This window comes from Salmo trutta, chromosome 19 (assembly GCF_901001165.1).
Source record: "Salmo trutta chromosome 19, fSalTru1.1, whole genome shotgun sequence".
In the NCBI taxonomy this organism is placed as follows: Eukaryota; Metazoa; Chordata; class Actinopteri; order Salmoniformes; family Salmonidae; genus Salmo; species Salmo trutta.
Genome location: NC_042975.1, coordinates 5,018,265 through 5,045,189, shown reverse-complemented (window position 1 = coordinate 5,045,189; position 26,925 = coordinate 5,018,265). Strand labels below are relative to the sequence as shown.

The 26,925-nt window shown below is 42.1% G+C and overlaps 1 protein-coding gene across 4 annotated transcripts; it reads right to left on the bottom strand.

The window, feature by feature from the left end:
* LOC115153869 (uncharacterized) lies at nucleotides 1-26,925 on the bottom strand. 4 transcript variants are annotated; one of them, XM_029699498.1, is made up of 4 exons: nucleotides 26,760-26,925; nucleotides 8,060-8,181; nucleotides 7,783-7,887; nucleotides 1-4,434 (listed from the first exon to the last, which is right to left on the bottom strand). In XM_029699498.1, exons 3-4 carry the CDS (start codon nucleotides 7,874-7,876, stop codon nucleotides 713-715), a joined length of 3,816 nt encoding a protein of 1,271 aa, XP_029555358.1. In that variant the 5' UTR covers nucleotides 7,877-7,887; nucleotides 8,060-8,181; nucleotides 26,760-26,925; the 3' UTR covers nucleotides 1-712. The 4 variants fall into 4 exon arrangements, with proteins under 4 accessions (XP_029555358.1, XP_029555356.1, XP_029555357.1 ...); XM_029699496.1 differs by having other exon boundaries at nucleotides 8,060-8,157; XM_029699497.1 differs by lacking the exon at nucleotides 26,760-26,925 and adding an exon at nucleotides 17,148-17,592 and having other exon boundaries at nucleotides 8,060-8,157.

The window sequence follows — 26,925 nt, the reverse complement described above, 5'->3', positions numbered from 1 at the left end:
TTTGTTAAATTAACTTGTGAATTTTATTGAATGTTCCTTATATCAATCACATATCAACAGCTGTATCTGTGAGTTGTCCACCGCAGGAAATCCTCACTGGTACTCTAGCTTATAGAAATACCCGTAGGCGATGTCAGAGGTGTTACTGTGTTGTAGCTGTCAAATCAACAAGTGTTTCCCGGCGTTATACTGATCTCAGCCATTCGATACACTGAGTCACATTATTAGAAATCTCATGCAGCCGTTTGACAAGTTTGAACATAGGAATGTGTGTTGTAATAGGATGAGATCAAGCCTTACTCCTTATTTTAAATGATTTTCTTCTTATTTGAGTGTCTATATAGCCAACACTTGCTAGTTCTGAACTTCTAACACCGGTAGGATGGGTGTGGCTTTGTGACAATGACCACAAGAACAACCAGTCAGAGATTTGATGCAGTTACACCTCTGACATTGCCTGAACAAAGACAATGATTTTCTATAGAGTTCTGATTTAATCTAGGCCTTAATTTTTGTTCAGTTACCTTGGGGAGGACAAATTAACATAAGACTTTACACAAGTCTAAGAGTTTTAATACAAATCCAATGAACCCCACATCTCAGTTGGATCTTCCCAGCAAACGCAAACGTTCCTACAACATTGGAAAGCTTAATGTTCAAATGGAGACCGAATGTTGTTTCCAGATAATGTTAGCAGGACAACATTCCTGACTTATGTTGGAACCCCCTGCCGTCTATCCTTTTTATCCTTCATGAATCTTCGCTCATTTGGGAGTAAATCTTCTCCTTTTGCAATCTTATCCAGAATCTCAGACTCTGCCTTTATTTTCTTCAACCCTACAATCCGATCCTCAAAGCCTGGCTTGTGTTCATCCTCCTCTGTGCGAATGAGTATGTCAATGTACTCCACAGTGGAGAGAGAGCTTGGTTTCAGGGCAACATCATTAAGTCTCTTGAGACAGTCAGAAGACTGCGTGATCAAATTCATCAGCGCGTCCTCAATCATATGAAACTCCTTCTCAAGCTTATCCAGCATCTCCTTGGTTTCCATAGACTTGCCCCACGCCTTCATGAAGTTGTCCTTCAGTTCTTGAATAGACTTTTTCTCAGTCTTTGTTTCATATGTCAACAAGACTTGTTCCCTGTCGTGGTAAGTGGAAGAGCATTTTCCTGGACATATGGTACAGTTGCCATCATCATCCATCACAGCACATCTTTTGATGTCATCCTCATTTGGGAGGAAACAGCAGGTGTGACATGTAAAATTGCATACCTTGCAGTTTGTTGCAAAGTCTTGGGATAATTTGCTTCTCTTCACCTGTAGCACATTTACCTCAGTCTCAAAATTTTTGTTCTGTTTCATGTTCTCGTCCTCATTCTCCAGACACTGTTTGAAGCTTTTGATCTCACTTAGCTTTGACAGACCTGCTGTAATCTGAGGGGTCAGGCGTCTCATGGTCTTCTCCAGAAGCTCACGTTCTTCCAGAACTTTCTTTGTCAGGGTCAGATCTTTGCTCTCAATGCTTTCCAGTTGTTGGAAAAATTTCTTCATCTCCTTGAAAGTTGACCTCCATTGCTCTGGACACTGGGCCTTATGATCATCCTCAGTATCATCCTCTTCAGAGCTGCTCTCCGTCTCCTTTGAGAACAGAAATGAACTGTTGAATTTGAAATGGGTTGGTAGCCCCTTCTTGTCTTTCTTACAGGGCAGATTTGCAGCTTTGATGGCCTCTAGCACCGGAATGTGCTTCCCATCAACAAATGTCACAAGCATCAGGATGTTTTCAGCAACATCCTTTCCAAAGATGGACAGGATGGAATCAAAGATGTATCTCTGGGAAGTACTGAGACGAACAAGTGTTGCCTGCAATACAAAGCAGACTGCATCAATGTGATCGATGCCTAAAGGGTTACACAAGAAATCCTTCAGCTGCCCTGTGATCAGCTTATCATGAGCCATTCCTCTGGTGTCTCCGAACCCTGGTGTGTCAATGATGGTCAGAGAATAAGGAATCTGAAAGCCTGGCTGGTTGTAGAGCTCGTATGATGTCACAACCACAGTCTGGCTCTCAGCCTGTGACCTGTTGGTCACTTCATGGATGAGCTTAAAGCGGTAACGTTCTTCCCACTTTACCCCGAGAATGTAGTTTATCATGACATTGACCAGAGTTGTTTTTCCTGCACCTGTGGCCCCCAGAAGCAATATCACCTTGTTATTACCTTGCTCAACTTTCCTCCCAAATCTGTACTGGTCAAAACTTTCCTTTACACCCAACTTCTGTTCCAGATTCAGCCAGTGGATTGAGGGATTGCCGTTTTCCACCTTCTGGGATTTTTGGAGGAATTCCTCACTTTTTGCTCTGGTTGATTTGCTTGTCTTCGGTTGGGGATCAGAGACCCTAAGGGTAGTCAGCACAGTCTCAGAACTGGGTAGACTATTCCCTGCTTCGCCACAGTTAGCAAAGACTCTGATGCTGTATGCAGTGTCAGCCTCAAGTCCTTCCAGTGTACTCTCTCTAGTGGTGGTTTTGATGGTGTGCCACATCTGATTGTCTATAGCCTTTACATTCTTTCTGTATTCAACCACATAACCAATGACTTCAACATCATCTCCCGCTATGGTAGGAATGTCCCAGTTCACTCTGATACTTCCCGATTCTATCCTTTTCTCTGTGGGTGGTCCAGGGGGGCTACATGGGCGGGTCCGGAAGTATTCTGTCCAGTCACTAGAGAGGCTCACACCAGGTCTACACACCGCCTTGCAGCTAAAGCGGTACATTTTGTAAGGGTCCAAATGACTGATGGTGACCTGGTTAGTTGTAGCATCCAATTTGACCTCGGTCCACTCAGAGTCAGCCTGCTCAGCCTGGTACAAAACCTGGTACAACTCCACAGAGGTAACACCAAGGTTGGGAGGGTTGATTTGCAAGTGGACACAGTCATGCTCATGACTCTTGATGGTGGGAACACCTGGCTTTGATGGCAGCTCAAACTGTGGACTCAAAAGTGTCCCTCTTTCATAAACATGGATGGAGGACGCAGTGAGGTGTTTGTTTGGAATTGATGCAATGCAGAATGCAAGATTTTCTCTGCCTTCATTTGACTCTTTGAAGTCTAGGAACAGATTTATGGTTTGCCTGGTTAGGGTGGTTACCTCCCCCGAGCGAAACCACTTTTCTGCTGTAGTCTTCCCGGCTGCGTTGGGGTTGTAAGGGATCAGTGAAAAATCACTTTTTGATTCTTCCAGCAAGTAGTTCTCCAAGACTACCTCATAGTCTTCTTTCTCCTTCAAATAGGAAAATGCAAAACACACTACATAATCATTAGCTTTATCAAGCACTATTCCATCCAATTCACTGCTTGAGTACACAACTTGTACCTCTTTCATTATGTCAAGGTAAGAGCTGACAACATTCATCTCTCTCTCTCTGTCGTCCAGGTACGTGATCATGAGGTCATTCTGGAATGGAGAACGTTCCTTGCTGTTGAGCTTTTTTATCAGCTCTTCCTCCTCCATTCCTCCTCCTCTTATGTTGGGAAGAACCTTGCAGAGAACCTTCTGGAACACAAGCTTGTATTCTGAGCACAAGTCCCTGAACTTGTTGAGCTTGGCTTTGAGTTCAGTGAACTTGATAGCCATGTCTTCCTTCATCATGTCCTGGCATCGTACATCAGTATTGTCCAGTCCGTCCAAGAGTCGCTGTGCGCGACGCACCAGGCTAACACTGATCTGCCTGACTAGCTGGGCAGCTGCAGAGTCCAGTTTCTTGAGAGGGTAGAGCCAGACGGTCATGGGCACAGCATGTTCTCCGTTCTCCCCTAGTCGACTTGGCAGGCCAGCATACACCTTGATGGCATCTTCAAATGTTACAGGGTTGTTTTCTAGTGCAAAATCACCATGGAAAGTGCAGTTGAATTTATTGGCCTGTCTCTTCTCTTCCTCACTCATCTTCAAATTTGCCTGCCCTTCTATTGATATGAGAGGGATCTTTTTTATTATGGCCTGCAGGTTTCCCTTGATGTCCTGGTGGTTTTCTCCTGAGGAAACTTCTTGGTCAAAAACGAAAAAGGCCTGCGCTCCGTAGAGCAGGGCAGTCACCACATGGGTTGCAGATCCCTCTTGTAAGACATTAGAGTGTTTCACATTTCCTGTCCCCAGGTGGTCCATGGTCAACTGCTCGAAGCGAGTGGTGGTACGGTACTGCAGAGAAACCCTAGACTGACGCTTTGAGGTCTTTTTGTCATGTAGGAATTCAGCAGAACCCTTCACACTGACTAAGCCACCAAGGAAACTGGCCTCAAGAGATGCAGACACATTCAAAGCTTCTGACTTGGCTTCACTTGAGTCTGAAACAATGATTTTGAAGTCAGTGTTTGGTTGTTGACGGACATTGATGTGTTTCTGCAGCATCTCAGAATCCCAGAGAGTGATACCTGCAGTTTAAAGAGAATGACCAAAGAACGTTTATTGTGAAAATAATACTCCAACGTGTACATGTGTAAATATTTCTATACGTAAACATGGTTAAATTCAAATAACTAATTAAAGGTAAATATTTAACTCAAAGTACATTTTCTAGGTGTCAACCCATAGTTAGAAAACCTACACCTCCTATCCACTCAGAAGTAAAGAATGCTCTGTAGCACCATTTGAACCAGTCTGGAAATGGGTTTTATCTGGAGATTCTTTCAGGTCAAATAGAACCTTTGTTCCAAATAAAGGGAGCTATTCGGAACCAGAAAGAGTTCCATCATAAAAAAAGAGTGCCATCTTTTTCATTCGTCACTTCTATGACAGCATTACTACTATATGAACAACTTGCATGCCATCACTCTTTTGTCCCAAGTGCGTCCTGCAACTTTTCTTACTCTGTGGTGACCATAGAGATGCACCAGAAAGCTAATCTCTCTCTGCAATGGCCGCTTCTGTGACAGCATCATAGCAGACTTAAGTGCCCAAAATCCTGTTTTAGCATGGGCAGCGCCATTCAGGACTATCACCATTTGAGGTAGTCAACTGGGAGATACTTCCTTTGGGTTAAGGAAGGATTACATAATTCAATCTTGGTCCTCGAGATGGATCAGACAGAATATAAATCCCTGACACCTTGTGAGGTTAGCTGTTATCTGTTATGTTATCTGATGGGACCAGCTGCAATTTAGCATTATGTCACGTGCAAGTAAATCAACTATTTTAATAAGCTGAGACTCATTTTGAGTTGGAGAATCTGTTTAAATGTAAATGGTTGCTTATGTTCACAAGTATGTCCCCAATGTCTTCAAATTCTATGAGTGTATTAGCAGTTTGTAAATAAACTGAAAAGGTGCATACCACCACCTACTGTGTGGAGTGTGTACAGTCTGAACAGGTATAAAGCCAAGGTTGGTGATTTTGTCACGTTCTGACCAGTAAAGGGGTTGTTTGTTATTGTAGTTTGGTCAGGACGTGGCAGGGGGGTATTTGTTTTATGTGGTTACATAGCTGTGTTTAGCCTGTAATCCTGTTCGTTCCATCGTTTTCTTGTTTTGTTTGTTTTGTGTTCAATAAAAGTTAAGATGGGCACTCAACCCGCTGCATTTTGGTCCACTCAATACGACGAACGTGACAGAACTACCCACCACAAACGGACCAAGCAGCGGGGGAAGGAGCAGCAGGTGAATTATGTGGACTACAAGGAATCATGGACATGGGAGGAGATTCTGGACGGGGCTGGACCATGGCACGAGGCTGGGGAATACCGTCGCCCACCGGAGGAGATAGAGGCAGCCAAGGCAGAGCGGCGCCGGTATGAGGCTATGTACGCGCCGATAAGGAAGCACGAGAGGCACCCCCAATACATTTGGGGGGGGGGGGGCACACGGGTAGTTTGGCTGGGCCAAGGTTAAGCCCCAAGCCAACTCCCCGTGCTTATTATGGGGAGCGTGTGGAGAAGAGAGCGCCTTTGTATGTGGATGTACGCACGATCTCGCCCATGCGCACACACAGTCCGGTGCGAGTAATCCCAGCCCCTCGCAAGTGCCGTGCTAGAGTGGGCATCCAGCCTGGAAGGAGGATGCCTGCGCAGCGCATCTGGCCACCAGTGCGCCTCCTAGGCCCAGGCTACCCTATGCCTGCTCCACGCACGGTAACCATCAGGCCTCTGCACAGCCCAGTTCGCCCTGTGCCAGCACTCTGCTCGTGCAAGGCTACTATTTCCATCCAGCCAGGACGGGTTGTGCAGGAGGTGTGCTCGAGACGGCCAGTGCGCCTCCACGGCCCAGTATAAACAGTTCCCGCTCCACGCACTAGCCCTGAGGTGCGTGTTTCCAGTCTGGCACATCCTAAGCCAGCACCACGCACCAGGCCTCCAGTGCGTCAGCCCAGTCCAACTCGTCCTGTTCCCGCTCCTCGCACTAGCCTTGAGGTGCGTGTTTCCAGTCTGGCACATCCTAAGCCAGAACCACGCACCAGGCCTCCAGTGCGTCAGCCCAGTCCAACTCGCCCTGTTCCTGCTTCTCGCACTAGCCCTGAGGTGCGTGTTTACAGTCTGGCACAACCTAAGCCAGTCCCACACACCAGGCTTTCAGTGTGCAGTCCCCGTCCAGAGCTTCCGACGACAGTACCTTGTCCAGAGCTTCCGGCAACAGTGCCCCGTCCTGAGTGTCCGGCAACTGTGCACCGTATAGAGACGGCCCACAGTCCGGAACCGAGTGAGATGGCCTACAGTCCGGAACCGAGTGAGACGGTCTACAGTCTGAAACCGAGTGAGACGCCTACAGTTCGGAACCGAGTGAGACGGCCTACAGTCCGGAACCGAGTGAGACGGCCTACAGTCAGGAATCGAGAGAAACGGCCTACAGTTCAGAGCCGAGAGAGTCGGCCTACAGTCCGGAATCGACGCAGCGAGAGTTGCCCGACAGTCCTGAATCGACGCAGCGAGAGTCGCTCTGCAGTCCAGAATCGACGCAGCGAGAGTCGCCTGACAGTCCGAAATCGGCACAGCCAGGGTCGCCCTTCAGCCCGAGGTCTCCAGCGACGCGCATCAGCCTGAGGTCTCCAGCAACGCACATCAGCCCGAGGTCTTCAGCGATGCGCCATAGCACAGAGACTTTGGAAGGGGTAACATTAAATATGTATGCAGCGGGGGTGGACAGGTTAGGTGGGGGACTAAGGCCAGCGCCTGAGCCACCTCCACAGTAGGAGGATTGGGGAGGGGGGTATAGCACGGGAACCGTCGGTGACGGCAGCCACCCTCCCTTCCCTCCCTTTAGTTTAGGGGGTTTATTTTGGTGTTTATTTTTTTTTTTGTGTGAGGTGCATCCGGGGTCTGCACCTTTGGGGGGGGTACTGTCACGTTCTGACCAGTAAAGGGGTTGTTTGTTATTGTAGTTTGGTCAGGACGTGGCAGGGGGTATTTGTTTTATGTGGTTACATAGCTGTGTTTAGCCTGTAATCCTGTTCGTTCGATCGTTTTCTTGTTTTGTTTGTTTTGCGTTCAATTAAAGTTAAGATGAGCACTCAACCCGCTGCATTTTGGTCCATTACGTATGACGACCGTGACAGACTTACTGACATCTGCAGTTATGGAATGTTTGCTGAGGAGTGCAATTCATTGGCTGACCCCTCCTGCTGATTCTTCCTAAATCCATAGTAACTACTTTAAAATAGTAAAAGCCCTCAATGGTTTTCCCCGTGCTAGAACAGTGTGCCCTCTATCCAACTCAATGTTGGAAATACTGTCAATGAATTTAAACTAATGCATATTGATTACCTCCAAACCAAAGAGGAATAGTTTCCTGTACCTGGAATGAGGACATCTCTACGACAGTCATACAGCATCCCCAGCTGGAAGGGTCGGCCCAGAGCGGCTAGCTCGATGGTCTCTGAGTTGGACATGACTCAGTGTTCTGAAAAAATATCACAACTGGGGTTACTTCAGCAGCCCCGGTATTAAAAAATTGCAACAGATAATATGGCCGTCAACATAAAATCATAGTTTTTTTGCTCATTGCCCAGGCAATGCAGCGTGTGGAAATAATCACTGATACAGTATGTGATGCAAACATTTGTGTCACTCACATCTTTGTCCTCCAGTCTTGTTGTTCTTTCTGAACAGGAAGAGGACTCTGGAAGCCTGACGATTGGTGCTCTTATATCTTTGGAAAAAAAACCTTGAACTGCAGAAACAAAACATAAAGACACTGTACATGTTGATAGTTTTATTGATATAGTCACTGGTGCTTCCTGGTTTAATTTTTGCTTGTAAGCAGGTGGATGGAATTATTCTACCAGCTAATGTGAGATGTTTAGATTACATAACATTTGAGGACACACTTTAAAGGCCTATGTATTTAATGTTTTGTTCACTGTACGATATAACCACAAAGCTGACCATCTTTTCCCCTCTATCTGGCTGCCCTCCCCTTTCTTGCAGGTTCACCTCTCTGCAATGCAACAATAGAAAATGAATAAAGAGTAAAAAATAAAAGCACAATGAAATAATTTCACCAATTTAATAATGGCCGGTTCTTTAGAAATAGTTACATAGCCTTTATGGAAATAACAGACATGAGCAAAGCATGTTTACCTGTAGAATGACATAGGTTATAAGACCTATGATTTATTTAATCAGTTCTACCATCTCAGCATTGCTCATTTTATAAAGGGTTAAATATGATGTAGTGAAGTTCAGCTTCAGTCCACTGGGGGCACTGTGTCACTGTCAGAAGATATGCACTTCAGTCAGAAAAACATTTGCTCATCTCTTCAGTCTCAGCTAGCTACAGAAGCTAGCTATCTAAAGTAACGAAACCCATCAAATACACTCGCCGGATATAAATACCTTTCCTAATATCATGACTTATATCAACATCCTTAGCTTGCCCATTCACTAAATATACTGTTAAATAACTCAGACTGACATCCAATACCTTTAGGATACTGAAACCTAACGCTAGCTTATTAGCATTAGCCTACCCTTATGCTGATGGGACTAGTTAGCTACCGCCAAACCTGCAGCTAACTTTGCTGCTGCACTGCCTTTCTGGCTGTTCTACCCTCTCCACCTCATTCACTACTCAACCTGCTCGCTTTTTTTTGCCTTTCGGAAGAAATTCTGAATATCCATATTTGTTGTGTTATGCTGAGGTGTTTTACTGAGTGATGTGATTGACATCTAACCGGTGCTCTAGGGCTGGGGTCAAGGGGCGGGTCACGGTCACAGCAGACACTGAGTCACACCAGGGACTTCTTGCAGTGCCTGCTACTGCCTAGAAAAGTATATTGGATAATTTATTTTAGTCATTAAAATGTGCATAGCGTAACTGATGTGTGGTTATAGAAACTCAGACCAGACTGAAATGTAAAAAATACTAATAACAATACCATCAAAAGGGTCGGGCTGGACCATTAACATCCAGGGCTGAAGCCCCGGAAGCCCAGGCCTAATGACGCCACGTACTGGGTATGGATACATGTACATTTTATTGAAAACATGTCTTTCATTGAGTGCCAGCCTATAAGAGAGTTGAATGTAAATACTGAATGTAATAAATCCTGAATAAACTGTTTGGATTTTTCTGTGTCAGGTGTGAAGTGTCAGAGAAGAGATCGGACAACAAGGCATCAATAGAATCTATTTATTGCAATGCTACAGAGGATTCTCAGATATTGACAGGCATTCGTTTTTAAAAAGCATTTGGCGACAGCAACCAGGTAAACAAAACCAAAGACTACTAACAGGGTTATAAAACCACTGTCATTTGTGTGAACTATCCCTTTAAGCACATCATTTGGGGAAAATATAACAGGCAGTGCAACTGTGGATATTAAAGGTATACAATGATTGTGTGCTTTGTCCAATAATTCATTTTGTGGAAAATTTAAGCAGTTTATGCCATTGTCTCTTAATATTTGGATACATCTTATACAGTTTTCTGATCTCCTTTTGCATTTTCTTTTTCCAGCTGAATTCTTGTCTTTTCATCTTTCTCTCGCTGTCTATTGTGTTCTATTAATTTTTGTCTTTCCTTCTCGAGATCCTGTCTTTGCTTTTCTTCCATCTTTTGTTCTGTTTCCATTCTCACGTTCTTAGCAAGGAGCTGCCTGTAATCCTCTTCAGTATTTCTCTTTTCCTCCTCCGCTTTCAGTTTGTCCTCCTCCGCTTTCAGTTTGTCCTCCTCCGCTTTCTGTTTGTCCTCCACCGCTTTCTGTTTGTCCTCCTCCGCTTTCTGTTGATCAGTTCTGGCTTGATCGCGGTCTCGCTCTGCCTGATCTGCTCGACCTTTTGACCAGTCTCCACCCATTCTCTTGTTGATCTTGTAGGTCTCTGACTTTCTTAGAGATTAGATATGAAAATAACCAAAAACAGACAATGAATGCTTTTGCTCTCAAAGCAGCAATTTTGTACTGTATATTTGGTACTGTTTCCTGAAGAAAATGTGTGCCTGCTTTGACTACATTCTGTTTTGATAAATGTGGGTTCTTAGGCTCAGTAGAAGCTATTAAGTTATTTGTGATCCACCAGCGTGACTAAACAAGATGGTCAAACAAGGCTAACTTTGTAATGTTTCTTTAATACCTTGAGACAATATACCTGCCACCATCCTCTGTGATTCTAATCTAGAAACACTGTAAATAAACATTTGCAAATAATTTGTTCTTAATTGACTTGCCTAGTTAAATAAAAGTTAAAAATAGAAAATATTTTTATTTGTTTTTCATCCTTGCATATAACAATTCCAAGATAAGTTACCTTATCTTTAATTAGGATACCATATGCTTCCTGTAAAACAGTCCTTGAGTGGAAATAAAACTGACTTATTATATTACTTTCAAACCTGAACTGAAGGAAAAGTCTTCAATGCAGGAAAATATGGTGGTATCATCAGCTAGTTGACAGTTTAAATTCCTTGCCAAGTGCTGAAACACCTTGAAAATTCCCTTTCTTGATATGAAGAGCCATAATTTGAGTAACCAATCAAAATAAAAATGGACTAATTGGGCAGCCCTGCCTAATGTCACGGCCAATATCAAATCTTTGGGATGTCCCGTGAGCTAATTTTACAGAGCTAGTACAACCACTATATAAAGTTTGGACTGCTTTTAAAAAAAGACACCAAACCCCCAAAAACGTATTGCTTGAATGTAAACTCATGTTCTACAGTGTCAAAAGCTTTATAAAAATCAACAAACATAAGAAAACTTTCATGAAGGATGAGGTCATTATAGTCAATCATATCTAAGATCTACCTGATGTAATTACTAATGTGTTGACCATGCATAAAACCAGATTATTCTATATCAATTAAATGATGTAAGCCTTGTTTCAACCTCTTAGGAAATACAAGGGCAAATCATTTTCCATCATTATCCAACAGGTTAATTGGGCCTCCAGTTGTCTATATCAGGGGTTCTTAAACTTTTTCAGCCTGGGACCCAAATTAGAAATGCTGTGTTTTCCTGGTACCCAAGCTTAGGAACATATGCAACTATATGTAAATATTAGTACATTTCATTGCCCTTATGCCTACAACAAATGCAATATAGACAAAAACAAATAACAATGAAATGAAATAGCCATATAAATAGCTAGTCATGTTTATTTCCCCCATTAAAAACTCTTACATATCTGTCTAGGTTGGAACTGTTGCTGTTAAAATTCAATAAATAATTTTCATTCTGAACTGGAACAAACTGATTGATCACATCACACAGATGCATAACAGAACACACACGCAGGCTTTTAGACAGTGCAACCCTAAGTAACAGTACAGATGAAGATGAACAATGATCAGGCCTAGTGTACATCTCACTGTAGAAATTATTGTCGAAAGAAAGTCTAGGTTGGAGCTGTTGCTGTTAAAATAGAAGTCATCATAGTTTTTATTCTGAACTGGAACAAACTGATTGATCCAGGCTGTATCACATCCGGCCGTGATTGGGAGTCCCATAGGGCGGCGCACAATTATTCCAGCGTCGTCCAGGTTTGGCCGGGGTAGGCCATAATTGTAAATAATGATTTGTTCTTAACTGACTTCCTGGTTATGAAATAAAAATAAAAATAAACGATTTAAAAAATAATAATCACACGGATGTAGACCAGAAAACACACACACACAGTCCTAATGTGAGGTGTGCTGCTGGTTGAAGTTTTCAACAAGAATGTCTATTCTGGGCTCAGTTTTTGACAGTGCAACATTCAGGTCATGCTCAGCATTGAGACTGTTTCTGTACTTGTTTTTTTAAGTAATCCAGAGTTGAGAACCCTGACTGACATAGGTACTTGGTGCCAAACAGGACCAGAACATCTACTGCTTTCTCAGTCAGGCAGGAGACCGCTTCCTGCTGTAGATGAGCAACCCAGAACTGTGTGTGTTTGCCTCAAAAAGTATCTTGCTTCAATCAGTTTATTCCAGTTCAGAATAAAAATGATGACTTGTATTTTAACAGCAACGGTTCCAACCTAGACTTGTTTTCAACAAGAACTTCTAAAGTAAGATGTACAGTAGACCTAAATATTTGTAATCTTCATAATTACTGTTACTTAGGGTTGCTAGCTAACTTGCTTTGGCTAACGTTCGCTGTTAGCTGTGTACAAGGCCAGGGGATTGTTTGAAGGAGAAACTCACATATACTACTGTAACGACCCTAGGTTGATAAGCGCGGATATCGACTGCCGCTTGAGCATGCTTTTGCGCTACAGTCGATAGCGCGGTGCCTGTTTCATTACACTACTATGAGATAGTACCCCCTTATTTCTGCTTGCCATTACATTTTATAAAATGACAACAATGCCTTGCTAGCTGATTTACTTTTCCACTGTCGAAGCACTGTTTCCTGAAGCATTCTGCCCTGTTCTGAAAGAATTCCTTGTGTATACCGTCAAGCTGTGGATGTTTGGTCAGGACGTGTCATTATAGGAATTTGTTCGTTTTGATTGACTCATTACCAAGCACTTTCCCGCATAAAACACATTAAGGGAGCTCCTTGTTAATTCTCAAAGTTTGTATGAAAGAGAGAAACTCATCGGTCTATTGGCTTTTCATGACGATTGAGCTCAGTCAGAACTTGTTGCGAGCCTGAGTCGATTTGGCGAGTGGGAATGACAAGTCAGTGGCTGACAGCGCACCATCTGCTGTTGAACGACAGCGCACCATCTGCTGTTGAACGACAGCGCACCATCTGCTGTTGAACGACAGCGTACCATCTGCTGTTGAACGACAGCGTACCATCTGCTGTTGAACGACAGCGCATCATCTGCTGTTGAACGACGGCGCATCATCTGCTGTTGAACGACAGCGCGCCATCTGCTGTTGAACGACAGCGCACCATCTGCTGTTGAACGACAGCGCACCATCTGCTGTTGAACGACAGCGCATCATCTGCTGTTGAACGACAGCGCGCCATCTGCTGTTGAACGACAGCGCACCGTCTGCTGTTGAACGACAGCGCACCATCTGCTGTTGAACGACAGCGCACCATCTGCTGTTGAACAACAGCGAAACATCTGCTGTTGAACGACAGCGCATCATCTGCTGTTGAACGACAGCGCACCATCTGCTGTTGAACGACAGCGCATCATCTGCTGTTGAACGACAGCGCATCATCTGCTGTTGAACGACAGCGCATCATCTGCTGTTGAACGACAGCGCATCATCTGCTGTTGAACGACAGCGCTGCATCGTGTGTCGCGGAGTGATCTTCAAGAAACTCCAGAAAAAAGATCTGGTGAACCGCGAAGCACCTACCTCTCCTCTCCTCCCACTCGCGCAGCTGCCAACCTGAGACTGCCGCTAAACAGGGAGCGCACCGAACAGAGACCGCAGTTGCACTTGGCCAAATCAATTCATTAAATAATTATACATTACTCTGACACGTCGCGACCCATACTTTAAGAAAGGCTGTGTTAGAGGACTTATTTAATCAATATATATTTGTGTTTTATTTACCATTAATTTAAAACAAGTGCTAGAATTATTCTTCCACTCTGACATTTCAGAGTATGTTGAGTAGATCGTTGACAAAAAAAGACAAATCCATTTTAATCCCACTCCGTAACACAACAAAATGTGGGTTGTAAATACTAGGGTTGTAAATACTTTGAAGGCACTATTTATGTATACATATAATTTTAATATGAATATTATAATACAGTAGTGTTCTGTACATTCATCCACAATAAGAACAATGTCAGACTAATCCAGAAAGCAGAAAATATATGTATTTCTGGAAATAAGGTGATAGTTTTTAGATTACTAAATTGCAACAAAAAAAACAAATGTTTCCTGCCTTGTGTTTGTTAGGTAACCCTTCACCGTCACATCATTAGTGTTTTTTATGTTGTTATTTAGAAGATAATAACATTTGTAACATCAACTGGACCAAGATAGAACTTTTACAATTATTTTTGTAATTATTTTCTACATCAGATACAATAAATTCATTTTTCCTCAATAGAGTTTAAAATTACACAGATAATTAGAATATGAGCCCATTTAAACTGTAAATATTAGCAAAATATAATATCCATTTATAGACTGAAGTAGTCTTAATAAGTTTATTTTGTGCAATTTATTTTGTGCAGCAAAGTATACTTTCCAAATGTGTTCCAATCAGTCAATATGTTTTTCCATGGACACCTGAGCTGTCACACCCAGACCCCACACACTGCTCCTATCCTTTTCTTTTCAGCCTTCATAACTACTGCCCACACCCTTATCAACCAAACAGCACAGTTAACTACAAAGATTAACAAACAGACCAGTGCCTACCTTGTTATGCCACAGGATCAGAAGTGTCTCCTATGAAGTGATCTGATTCACACAGATGGGTCTCTTTATACAACACAACAAGGAAGTGACGTGCCACCATGATCTACATGAAACCTTTCACTGTTGTCACCTGTTGCTTTGACATGACATGTTTACAGTGGAAATATCTTTGGTTTCATTGTTCTGGTTCATAAGAAAAGTGACGTACAACTGCCATCAGGATCTTGTATGTTATTACATTTAGGTTTCTTCTCTGCCAGTCAGTATACTACTATTATGGTCCTACAGACGCTGTATCTTAATTTGATCATCCTGTTCTTGCAGGAATTTTTCTGAATAGCAGGAAATGGAAACTTGTAGTGTATTCAAGGCTTTTACAGTTCTTAATATCCAATTTAAAATCTCAGACTTGATTTGCCCTTATGAAATATGTATCAACCCCTACAAAAAAATGTAAATTAATTATAATCCACATAATAATTCACATTTCCGATTGCTGCAGGATTCTTTTCCTGCTGTGAGAAACTGGGTCAAATTAACATGTGGTATCTTTAGGTCAGTTCTGTATGTGTTTTAGCTAACTTGTCTGATTGCTGTTGAGGAGCTGTATGAAGCACATACGACCAAAGCACATAGAGACATGCAACTAGGTTGGTATGCTATTGCTATGCTACCTCCTGTTGAAATGTGAATCTTCACCCCAGTCGGAGGTCCTGAGCGCTCTGGAGCAGGTTTTCCTCAAGGATCTCTCTGTACGTTGCTCCGTTCTTCTTTGCCTCGATCCTGACTAGTTTCAAATAAAATACATCCCCAAAGCATGATGCACCCACCACCATGCTTCACCGTTGGGATGGTGTCAGGTTTCCTCCAGATGTCACACTTGGCATTCAGGCCAACGAGTTCAATCTTGGTTTCATCAGACCAGAAAATCTTGTTTCTCATGGTCTGAGAGTCTTAAGGTGTCTTTTGGAACATTCCAAGCGGGCTTTCATGTGCCTTTTACTGAGGAGTGGCTTCCGTCTGGCCAATCTACCATAAAGGTCTGATTGGTGGAGTACTGCAGAGATGGTTGTCCTTCTGGAAGTTTCTCTCATCTCCACAGAGGAACTCTAGCGCTCTGTCAGAGTGACCATCGGGTTCTTGGTCACCTCCCTGAACAAGGGCCTTCTCCTCAATTGCTCAGTTCGGCTGGGCTGCCAGCTGTAGGAAGAGTCTTGGTGATTCCAAACTTTTTCCATTTAAGAATGATGGAGGCCACTGTGTTGTTGGAGACCTTCAATGCTGCAGAAATGTTTTGGTGCCCTTCCCCAGGTTTGTGCCTCGACACAATCCTGTCTCGGAGCTCTACGGACATTTCCTTCAACCTCATTGCTTGGTTTTTGCTCTGACATGCACTGTCAACCGTGGGACCTTATATAGACAGGTGTGTGCCTTTCCAAATCATGTCCAATCAAATGATTTTACCACAGGTGGACTCCAATCAAGTTGTAGAAGCATCAAGGATGATCAATGGAAACAGGATGCACATATGCTCAATTTCGAGTCTCATTGCAAAGGGTCTGAATACTTATGTAAATAAGTTATTTCTGTTTTTTAGTTTTTATACATTTGCTAAAATAAAGAAATAACTGTTTTCGCTTTGTCATTATTGGTTATTGTGTGTAGATTGCTGAGGAAAAAAACATGTAATCCATTTTAAATAAGGCTGTAATTTAACAAAATGTGGAGAAAGTCAAGGGGTCTGAAAACTTTCTGAAGGTGCTGTATTTCTGGAACTAAGGTCTTCGGTTTTAGATCACTAAAATAATGTTTTCTGCCTCGTGTTCGTTAGGTAACCCTTCACCATCACATCTTTAGTGGTTTTTATGTAGTGATTTAGAAAATAACATCAACTGGACCAAGATAGAACTTTCACAACTGTCTGACAACTTCTAATTGTTTTCTACATGGGATACAATAAATTCACTTTTCCTCAATATAATTTGAAATTACACACAGCATTGGAATAGGAGCCCATTTGGGGCGGCAGGTAGCCTAGTGGTTAGAGCGTTGGGTCTCTCTGATTCAGAGGGGTTGGGTTAAATGTGGAAGACATTCAGTTGGACGACTGGCTATGTATCCCCCTTTCCTTTTCAATTTCAACTGTAAATATTAGCAAAATATAATATCCATTTATAAGCTTTCATTTGTGAAATTTAACTTGTGCAGCAAAGTATACTTTCCAAATGTGTTCCAATCAGTCAATATCTGTTTCCAAGGACACCTGAGCTGTCACACCCAGACCCCACACAGTGCTCTTATCCTTTTCTTTCCAGCCTTCATAACTACTGCCCACACACCCTTATCAACCAATAGTCCATTTGACTACAAAGATTAAGAAACAGACCAGTGCCTACCTTGTTATGCCACAGGTTCAGAAGTGTGTCTCCTATGAAGTGATCTGTATCACACAGATGATGGGTCTCTTTATACAATACAAGAAGGAAGTGCCATGCTATCATGATCTACATGAAACCTTTCACTGTTGTCACCTGTTGCCTTGGCATGATATCTGTTGACAGTGGAAATATCTTTGGTTTCATTGTTCTGGTTCATAAGAAAAGTGACGTACAACTGCCATCAGGATCTTGTATGTTATTACATTTAGGTTTCTTCTCTGCCAGTCAGTATACTACTATTATGGTCCTACAGACGCTGTATCTTAATTTGATCATCCTGTTCTTGCAGGAATTTTTCTGAATAGCAGGAAATGGAAACTTGTAGTGTATTCAAGGCTTTTACAGTTCTTAATATCCAATTTAAAATCTCAGACTTGATTTGCCCTTATGAAATATGTATCAACCCCTACAAAAAAATGTAAATTAATTATAATCCACATAATAATTCACATTTCCGATTGCTGCAGGATTCTTTTCCTGCTGTGAGAAACTGGGTCAAATTAACATGTGGTATCTTTAGGTCAGTTCTGTATGTGTTTTAGCTAACTTGTCTGATTGCTGTTGAGGAGCTGTATGAAGCACATACGACCAAAGCACATAGAGACATGCAACTAGGTTGGTATGCTATTGCTATGCTACCTCCTGTTGAAATGTGAATCTTCACCCCAGTCGGAGGTCCTGAGCGCTCTGGAGCAGGTTTTCCTCAAGGATCTCTCTGTACGTTGCTCCGTTCTTCTTTGCCTCGATCCTGACTAGTTTCAAATAAAATACATCCCCAAAGCATGATGCACCCACCACCATGCTTCACCGTTGGGATGGTGTCAGGTTTCCTCCAGATGTCACACTTGGCATTCAGGCCAACGAGTTCAATCTTGGTTTCATCAGACCAGAGAATCTTGTTTCTCATGGTCTGAGAGTCTTAAGGTGTCTTTTGGAACATTCCAAGCGGGCTTTCATGTGCCTTTTACTGAGGAGTGGCTTCCGTCTGGCCAATCTACCATAAAGGTCTGATTGGTGGAGTACTGCAGAGATGGTTGTCCTTCTGGAAGTTTCTCTCATCTCCACAGAGGAACTCTAGCGCTCTGTCAGAGTGACCATCGGGTTCTTGGTCACCTCCCTGAACAAGGGCCTTCTCCTCAATTGCTCAGTTCGGCTGGGCTGCCAGCTGTAGGAAGAGTCTTGGTGATTCCAAACTTTTTCCATTTAAGAATGATGGAGGCCACTGTGTTGTTGGAGACCTTCAATGCTGCAGAAATGTTTTGGTGCCCTTCCCCAGGTTTGTGCCTCGACACAATCCTGTCTCGGAGCTCTACGGACATTTCCTTCAACCTCATTGCTTGGTTTTTGCTCTGACATGCACTGTCAACCGTGGGACCTTATATAGACAGGTGTGTGCCTTTCCAAATCATGTCCAATCAAATGATTTTACCACAGGTGGACTCCAATCAAGTTGTAGAAGCATCAAGGATGATCAATGGAAACAGGATGCACATATGCTCAATTTCGAGTCTCATTGCAAAGGGTCTGAATACTTATGTAAATAAGTTATTTCTGTTTTTTAGTTTTTATACATTTGCTAAAATAAAGAAATAACTGTTTTCGCTTTGTCATTATTGGTTATTGTGTGTAGATTGCTGAGGAAAAAAACATGTAATCCATTTTAAATAAGGCTGTAATTTAACAAAATGTGGAGAAAGTCAAGGGGTCTGAAAACTTTCTGAAGGTGCTGTATTTCTGGAACTAAGGTCTTCGGTTTTAGATCACTAAAATAATGTTTTCTGCCTCGTGTTCGTTAGGTAACCCTTCACCATCACATCTTTAGTGGTTTTTATGTAGTGATTTAGAAAATAACATCAACTGGACCAAGATAGAACTTTCACAACTGTCTGACAACTTCTAATTGTTTTCTACATGGGATACAATAAATTCACTTTTCCTCAATATAATTTGAAATTACACACAGCATTGGAATAGGAGCCCATTTGGGGCGGCAGGTAGCCTAGTGGTTAGAGCGTTGGGTCTCTCTGATTCAGAGGGGTTGGGTTAAATGTGGAAGACATTCAGTTGGACAACTGGCTATGTATCCCCCTTTCCTTTTCAATTTCAACTGTAAATATTAGCAAAATATAATATCCATTTATAAGCTTTCATTTGTGAAATTTAACTTGTGCAGCAAAGTATACTTTCCAAATGTGTTCCAATCAGTCAATATCTGTTTCCAAGGACACCTGAGCTGTCACACCCAGACCCCACACAGTGCTCTTATCCTTTTCTTTCCAGCCTTCATAACTACTGCCCACACACCCTTATCAACCAATAGTCCATTTGACTACAAAGATTAAGAAACAGACCAGTGCCTACCTTGTTATGCCACAGGTTCAGAAGTGTGTCTCCTATGAAGTGATCTGTATCACACAGATGATGGGTCTCTTTATACAATACAAGAAGGAAGTGCCATGCTATCATGATCTACATGAAACCTTTCACTGTTGTCACCTGTTGCCTTGGCATGATATCTGTTGACAGTGGAAATATCTTTGGTTTCATTGTTCTGGTTCATAAGAAAAGTGACGTACAACTGCCATCAGGATCTTGTATGTTATTACATTTAGGTTTCTTCTCTGCCAGTCAGTATACTACTATTATGGTCCTACAGACGCTGTATCTTAATTTGATCATCCTGTTCTTGCAGGAATTTTTCTGAATAGCAGGAAATGGAAACTTGTAGTGTATTCAAGGCTTTTACAGTTCTTAATATCCAATTTAAAATCTCAGACTTGATTTGCCCTTATGAAATATGTATCAACCCCTACAAAAAAATGTAAATTAATTATAATCCACATAATAATTCACATTTCCGATTGCTGCAGGATTCTTTTCCTGCTGTGAGAAACTGGGTCAAATTAACATGTGGTATCTTTAGGTCAGTTCTGTATGTGTTTTAGCTAACTTGTCTGATTGCTGTTGAGGAGCTGTATGAAGCACATACGACCAAAGCACATAGAGACATGCAACTAGGTTGGTATGCTATTGCTATGCTACCTCCTGTTGAAATGTGAATCTTCACCCCAGTCGGAGGTCCTGAGCGCTCTGGAGCAGGTTTTCCTCAAGGATCTCTCTGTACGTTGCTCCGTTCTTCTTTGCCTCGATCCTGACTAGTTTCAAATAAAATACATCCCCAAAGCATGATGCACCCACCACCATGCTTCACCGTTGGGATGGTGTCAGGTTTCCTCCAGATGTCACACTTGGCATTCAGGCCAACGAGTTCAATCTTGGTTTCATCAGACCAGAGAATCTTGTTTCTCATGGTCTGAGAGTCTTAAGGTGTCTTTTGGAACATTCCAAGCGGGCTTTCATGTGCCTTTTACTGAGGAGTGGCTTCCGTCTGGCCAATCTACCATAAAGGTCTGATTGGTGGAGTACTGCAGAGATGGTTGTCCTTCTGGAAGTTTCTCTCATCTCCACAGAGGAACTCTAGCGCTCTGTCAGAGTGACCATCGGGTTCTTGGTCACCTCCCTGAACAAGGGCCTTCTCCTCAATTGCTCAGTTCGGCTGGGCTGCCAGCTGTAGGAAGAGTCTTGGTGATTCCAAACTTTTTCCATTTAAGAATGATGGAGGCCACTGTGTTGTTGGAGACCTTCAATGCTGCAGAAATGTTTTGGTGCCCTTCCCCAGGTTTGTGCCTCGACACAATCCTGTCTCGGAGCTCTACGGACATTTCCTTCAACCTCATTGCTTGGTTTTTGCTCTGACATGCACTGTCAACCGTGGGACCTTATATAGACAGGTGTGTGCCTTTCCAAATCATGTCCAATCAAATGATTTTACCACAGGTGGACTCCAATCAAGTTGTAGAAGCATCAAGGATGATCAATGGAAACAGGATGCACATATGCTCAATTTCGAGTCTCATTGCAAAGGGTCTGAATACTTATGTAAATAAGTTATTTCTGTTTTTTAGTTTTTATACATTTGCTAAAATAAAGAAATAACTGTTTTCGCTTTGTCATTATTGGTTATTGTGTGTAGATTGCTGAGGAAAAAAACATGTAATCCATTTTAAATAAGGCTGTAATTTAACAAAATGTGGAGAAAGTCAAGGGGTCTGAAAACTTTCTGAAGGTGCTGTATTTCTGGAACTAAGGTCTTCGGTTTTAGATCACTAAAATAATGTTTTCTGCCTCGTGTTCGTTAGGTAACCCTTCACCATCACATCTTTAGTGGTTTTTATGTAGTGATTTAGAAAATAACATCAACTGGACCAAGATAGAACTTTCACAACTGTCTGACAACTTCTAATTGTTTTCTACATGGGATACAATAAATTCACTTTTCCTCAATATAATTTGAAATTACACACAGCATTGGAATAGGAGCCCATTTGGGGCGGCAGGTAGCCTAGTGGTTAGAGCGTTGGGTCTCTCTGATTCAGAGGGGTTGGGTTAAATGTGGAAGACATTCAGTTGGACGACTGGCTATGTATCCCCCTTTCCTTTTCAATTTCAACTGTAAATATTAGCAAAATATAATATCCATTTATAAGCTTTCATTTGTGAAATTTAACTTGTGCAGCAAAGTATACTTTCCAAATGTGTTCCAATCAGTCAATATCTGTTTCCAAGGACACCTGAGCTGTCACACCCAGACCCCACACAGTGCTCTTATCCTTTTCTTTCCAGCCTTCATAACTACTGCCCACACACCCTTATCAACCAATAGTCCATTTGACTACAAAGATTAAGAAACAGACCAGTGCCTACCTTGTTATGCCACAGGTTCAGAAGTGTGTCTCCTATGAAGTGATCTGTATCACACAGATGATGGGTCTCTTTATACAATACAAGAAGGAAGTGCCATGCTATCATGATCTACATGAAACCTTTCACTGTTGTCACCTGTTGCCTTGGCATGATATCTGTTGACAGTGGAAATATCTTTGGTTTCATTGTTCTGGTTCATAAGAAAAGTGACGTACAACTGCCATCAGGATCTTGTATGTTATTACATTTAGGTTTCTTCTCTGCCAGTCAGTATACTACTATTATGGTCCTACAGACGCTGTATCTTAATTTGATCATCCTGTTCTTGCAGGAATTTTTCTGAATAGCAGGAAATGGAAACTTGTAGTGTATTCAAGGCTTTTACAGTTCTTAATATCCAATTTAAAATCTCAGACTTGATTTGCCCTTATGAAATATGTATCAACCCCTACAAAAAAATGTAAATTAATTATAATCCACATAATAATTCACATTTCCGATTGCTGCAGGATTCTTTTCCTGCTGTGAGAAACTGGGTCAAATTAACATGTGGTATCTTTAGGTCAGTTCTGTATGTGTTTTAGCTAACTTGTCTGATTGCTGTTGAGGAGCTGTATGAAGCACATACGACCAAAGCACATAGAGACATGCAACTAGGTTGGTATGCTATTGCTATGCTACCTCCTGTTGAAATGTGAATCTTCACCCCAGTCGGAGGTCCTGAGCGCTCTGGAGCAGGTTTTCCTCAAGGATCTCTCTGTACGTTGCTCCGTTCTTCTTTGCCTCGATCCTGACTAGTTTCAAATAAAATACATCCCCAAAGCATGATGCACCCACCACCATGCTTCACCGTTGGGATGGTGTCAGGTTTCCTCCAGATGTCACACTTGGCATTCAGGCCAACGAGTTCAATCTTGGTTTCATCAGACCAGAGAATCTTGTTTCTCATGGTCTGAGAGTCTTAAGGTGTCTTTTGGAACATTCCAAGCGGGCTTTCATGTGCCTTTTACTGAGGAGTGGCTTCCGTCTGGCCAATCTACCATAAAGGTCTGATTGGTGGAGTACTGCAGAGATGGTTGTCCTTCTGGAAGTTTCTCTCATCTCCACAGAGGAACTCTAGCGCTCTGTCAGAGTGACCATCGGGTTCTTGGTCACCTCCCTGAACAAGGGCCTTCTCCTCAATTGCTCAGTTCGGCTGGGCTGCCAGCTGTAGGAAGAGTCTTGGTGATTCCAAACTTTTTCCATTTAAGAATGATGGAGGCCACTGTGTTGTTGGAGACCTTCAATGCTGCAGAAATGTTTTGGTGCCCTTCCCCAGGTTTGTGCCTCGACACAATCCTGTCTCGGAGCTCTACGGACATTTCCTTCAACCTCATTGCTTGGTTTTTGCTCTGACATGCACTGTCAACCGTGGGACCTTATATAGACAGGTGTGTGCCTTTCCAAATCATGTCCAATCAAATGATTTTACCACAGGTGGACTCCAATCAAGTTGTAGAAGCATCAAGGATGATCAATGGAAACAGGATGCACATATGCTCAATTTCGAGTCTCATTGCAAAGGGTCTGAATACTTATGTAAATAAGTTATTTCTGTTTTTTAGTTTTTATACATTTGCTAAAATAAAGAAATAACTGTTTTCGCTTTGTCATTATTGGTTATTGTGTGTAGATTGCTGAGGAAAAAAACATGTAATCCATTTTAAATAAGGCTGTAATTTAACAAAATGTGGAGAAAGTCAAGGGGTCTGAAAACTTTCTGAAGGTGCTGTATTTCTGGAACTAAGGTCTTCGGTTTTAGATCACTAAAATAATGTTTTCTGCCTCGTGTTCGTTAGGTAACCCTTCACCATCACATCTTTAGTGGTTTTTATGTAGTGATTTAGAAAATAACATCAACTGGACCAAGATAGAACTTTCACAACTGTCTGACAACTTCTAATTGTTTTCTACATGGGATACAATAAATTCACTTTTCCTCAATATAATTTGAAATTACACACAGCATTGGAATAGGAGCCCATTTGGGGCGGCAGGTAGCCTAGTGGTTAGAGCGTTGGGTCTCTCTGATTCAGAGGGGTTGGGTTAAATGTGGAAGACATTCAGTTGGACGACTGGCTATGTATCCCCCTTTCCTTTTCAATTTCAACTGTAAATATTAGCAAAATATAATATCCATTTATAAGCTTTCATTTGTGAAATTTAACTTGTGCAGCAAAGTATACTTTCCAAATGTGTTCCAATCAGTCAATATCTGTTTCCAAGGACACCTGAGCTGTCACACCCAGACCCCACACAGTGCTCTTATCCTTTTCTTTCCAGCCTTCATAACTACTGCCCACACACCCTTATCAACCAATAGTCCATTTGACTACAAAGATTAAGAAACAGACCAGTGCCTACCTTGTTATGCCACAGGTTCAGAAGTGTGTCTCCTATGAAGTGATCTGTATCACACAGATGATGGGTCTCTTTATACAATACAAGAAGGAAGTGCCATGCTATCATGATCTACATGAAACCTTTCACTGTTGTCACCTGTTGCCTTGGCATGATATCTGTTGACAGTGGAAATATCTTTGGTTTCATTGTTCTGGTTCATAAGAAAAGTGACGTACAACTGCCATCAGGATCTTGTATGTTATTACATTTAGGTTTCTTCTCTGCCAGTCAGTATACTACTATTATGGTCCTACAGACGCTGTATCTTAATTTGATCATCCTGTTCTTGCAGGAATTTTTCTGAATAGCAGGAAATGGAAACTTGTAGTGTATTCAAGGCTTTTACAGTTCTTAATATCCAATTTAAAATCTCAGACTTGATTTGCCCTTATGAAATATGTATCAACCCCTACAAAAAAATGTAAATTAATTATAATCCACATAATAATTCACATTTCCGATTGCTGCAGGATTCTTTTCCTGCTGTGAGAAACTGGGTCAAATTAACATGTGGTATCTTTAGGTCAGTTCTGTATGTGTTTTAGCTAACTTGTCTGATTGCTGTTGAGGAGCTGTATGAAGCACATACGACCAAAGCACATAGAGACATGCAACTAGGTTGGTATGCTATTGCTATGCTACCTCCTGTTGAAATGTGAATCTTCACCCCAGTCGGAGGTCCTGAGCGCTCTGGAGCAGGTTTTCCTCAAGGATCTCTCTGTACGTTGCTCCGTTCTTCTTTGCCTCGATCCTGACTAGTTTCAAATAAAATACATCCCCAAAGCATGATGCACCCACCACCATGCTTCACCGTTGGGATGGTGTCAGGTTTCCTCCAGATGTCACACTTGGCATTCAGGCCAACGAGTTCAATCTTGGTTTCATCAGACCAGAAAATCTTGTTTCTCATGGTCTGAGAGTCTTAAGGTGTCTTTTGGAACATTCCAAGCGGGCTTTCATGTGCCTTTTACTGAGGAGTGGCTTCCGTCTGGCCAATCTACCATAAAGGTCTGATTGGTGGAGTACTGCAGAGATGGTTGTCCTTCTGGAAGTTTCTCTCATCTCCACAGAGGAACTCTAGCGCTCTGTCAGAGTGACCATCGGGTTCTTGGTCACCTCCCTGAACAAGGGCCTTCTCCTCAATTGCTCAGTTCGGCTGGGCTGCCAGCTGTAGGAAGAGTCTTGGTGATTCCAAACTTTTTCCATTTAAGAATGATGGAGGCCACTGTGTTGTTGGAGACCTTCAATGCTGCAGAAATGTTTTGGTGCCCTTCCCCAGGTTTGTGCCTCGACACAATCCTGTCTCGGAGCTCTACGGACATTTCCTTCAACCTCATTGCTTGGTTTTTGCTCTGACATGCACTGTCAACCGTGGGACCTTATATAGACAGGTGTGTGCCTTTCCAAATCATGTCCAATCAAATGATTTTACCACAGGTGGACTCCAATCAAGTTGTAGAAGCATCAAGGATGATCAATGGAAACAGGATGCACATATGCTCAATTTCGAGTCTCATTGCAAAGGGTCTGAATACTTATGTAAATAAGTTATTTCTGTTTTTTAGTTTTTATACATTTGCTAAAATAAAGAAATAACTGTTTTCGCTTTGTCATTATTGGTTATTGTGTGTAGATTGCTGAGGAAAAAAACATGTAATCCATTTTAAATAAGGCTGTAATTTAACAAAATGTGGAGAAAGTCAAGGGGTCTGAAAACTTTCTGAAGGTGCTGTATTTCTGGAACTAAGGTCTTCGGTTTTAGATCACTAAAATAATGTTTTCTGCCTCGTGTTCGTTAGGTAACCCTTCACCATCACATCTTTAGTGGTTTTTATGTAGTGATTTAGAAAATAACATCAACTGGACCAAGATAGAACTTTCACAACTGTCTGACAACTTCTAATTGTTTTCTACATGGGATACAATAAATTCACTTTTCCTCAATATAATTTGAAATTACACACAGCATTGGAATAGGAGCCCATTTGGGGCGGCAGGTAGCCTAGTGGTTAGAGCGTTGGGTCTCTCTGATTCAGAGGGGTTGGGTTAAATGTGGAAGACATTCAGTTGGACAACTGGCTATGTATCCCCCTTTCCTTTTCAATTTCAACTGTAAATATTAGCAAAATATAATATCCATTTATAAGCTTTCATTTGTGAAATTTAACTTGTGCAGCAAAGTATACCTTCCAAATGTGTTCCAATCAGTCAATATGTTTTTCCATGGACACCTGAGCTGTCACACCCAGACCCCACACAGTGCTCTTATCCTTTTCTTTCCAGCCTTCATAACTACTGCCCACACACCCTTATCAACCAATAGTCCATTTGACTATAAAGATCAACAAACTGACCAGTGCCTACCTTGTTATGCCACAGGATCAGAAGTGTGTCTCCTATGAAGTGATCTGTATCACACAGATGATGGGTCTCTTTATACAATACAAGAAGGAAGTGCCATGCTATCATGATCTACATGAAACCTTTCACTGTTGTCACCTGTTGCCTTGGCATGATATCTGTTGACAGT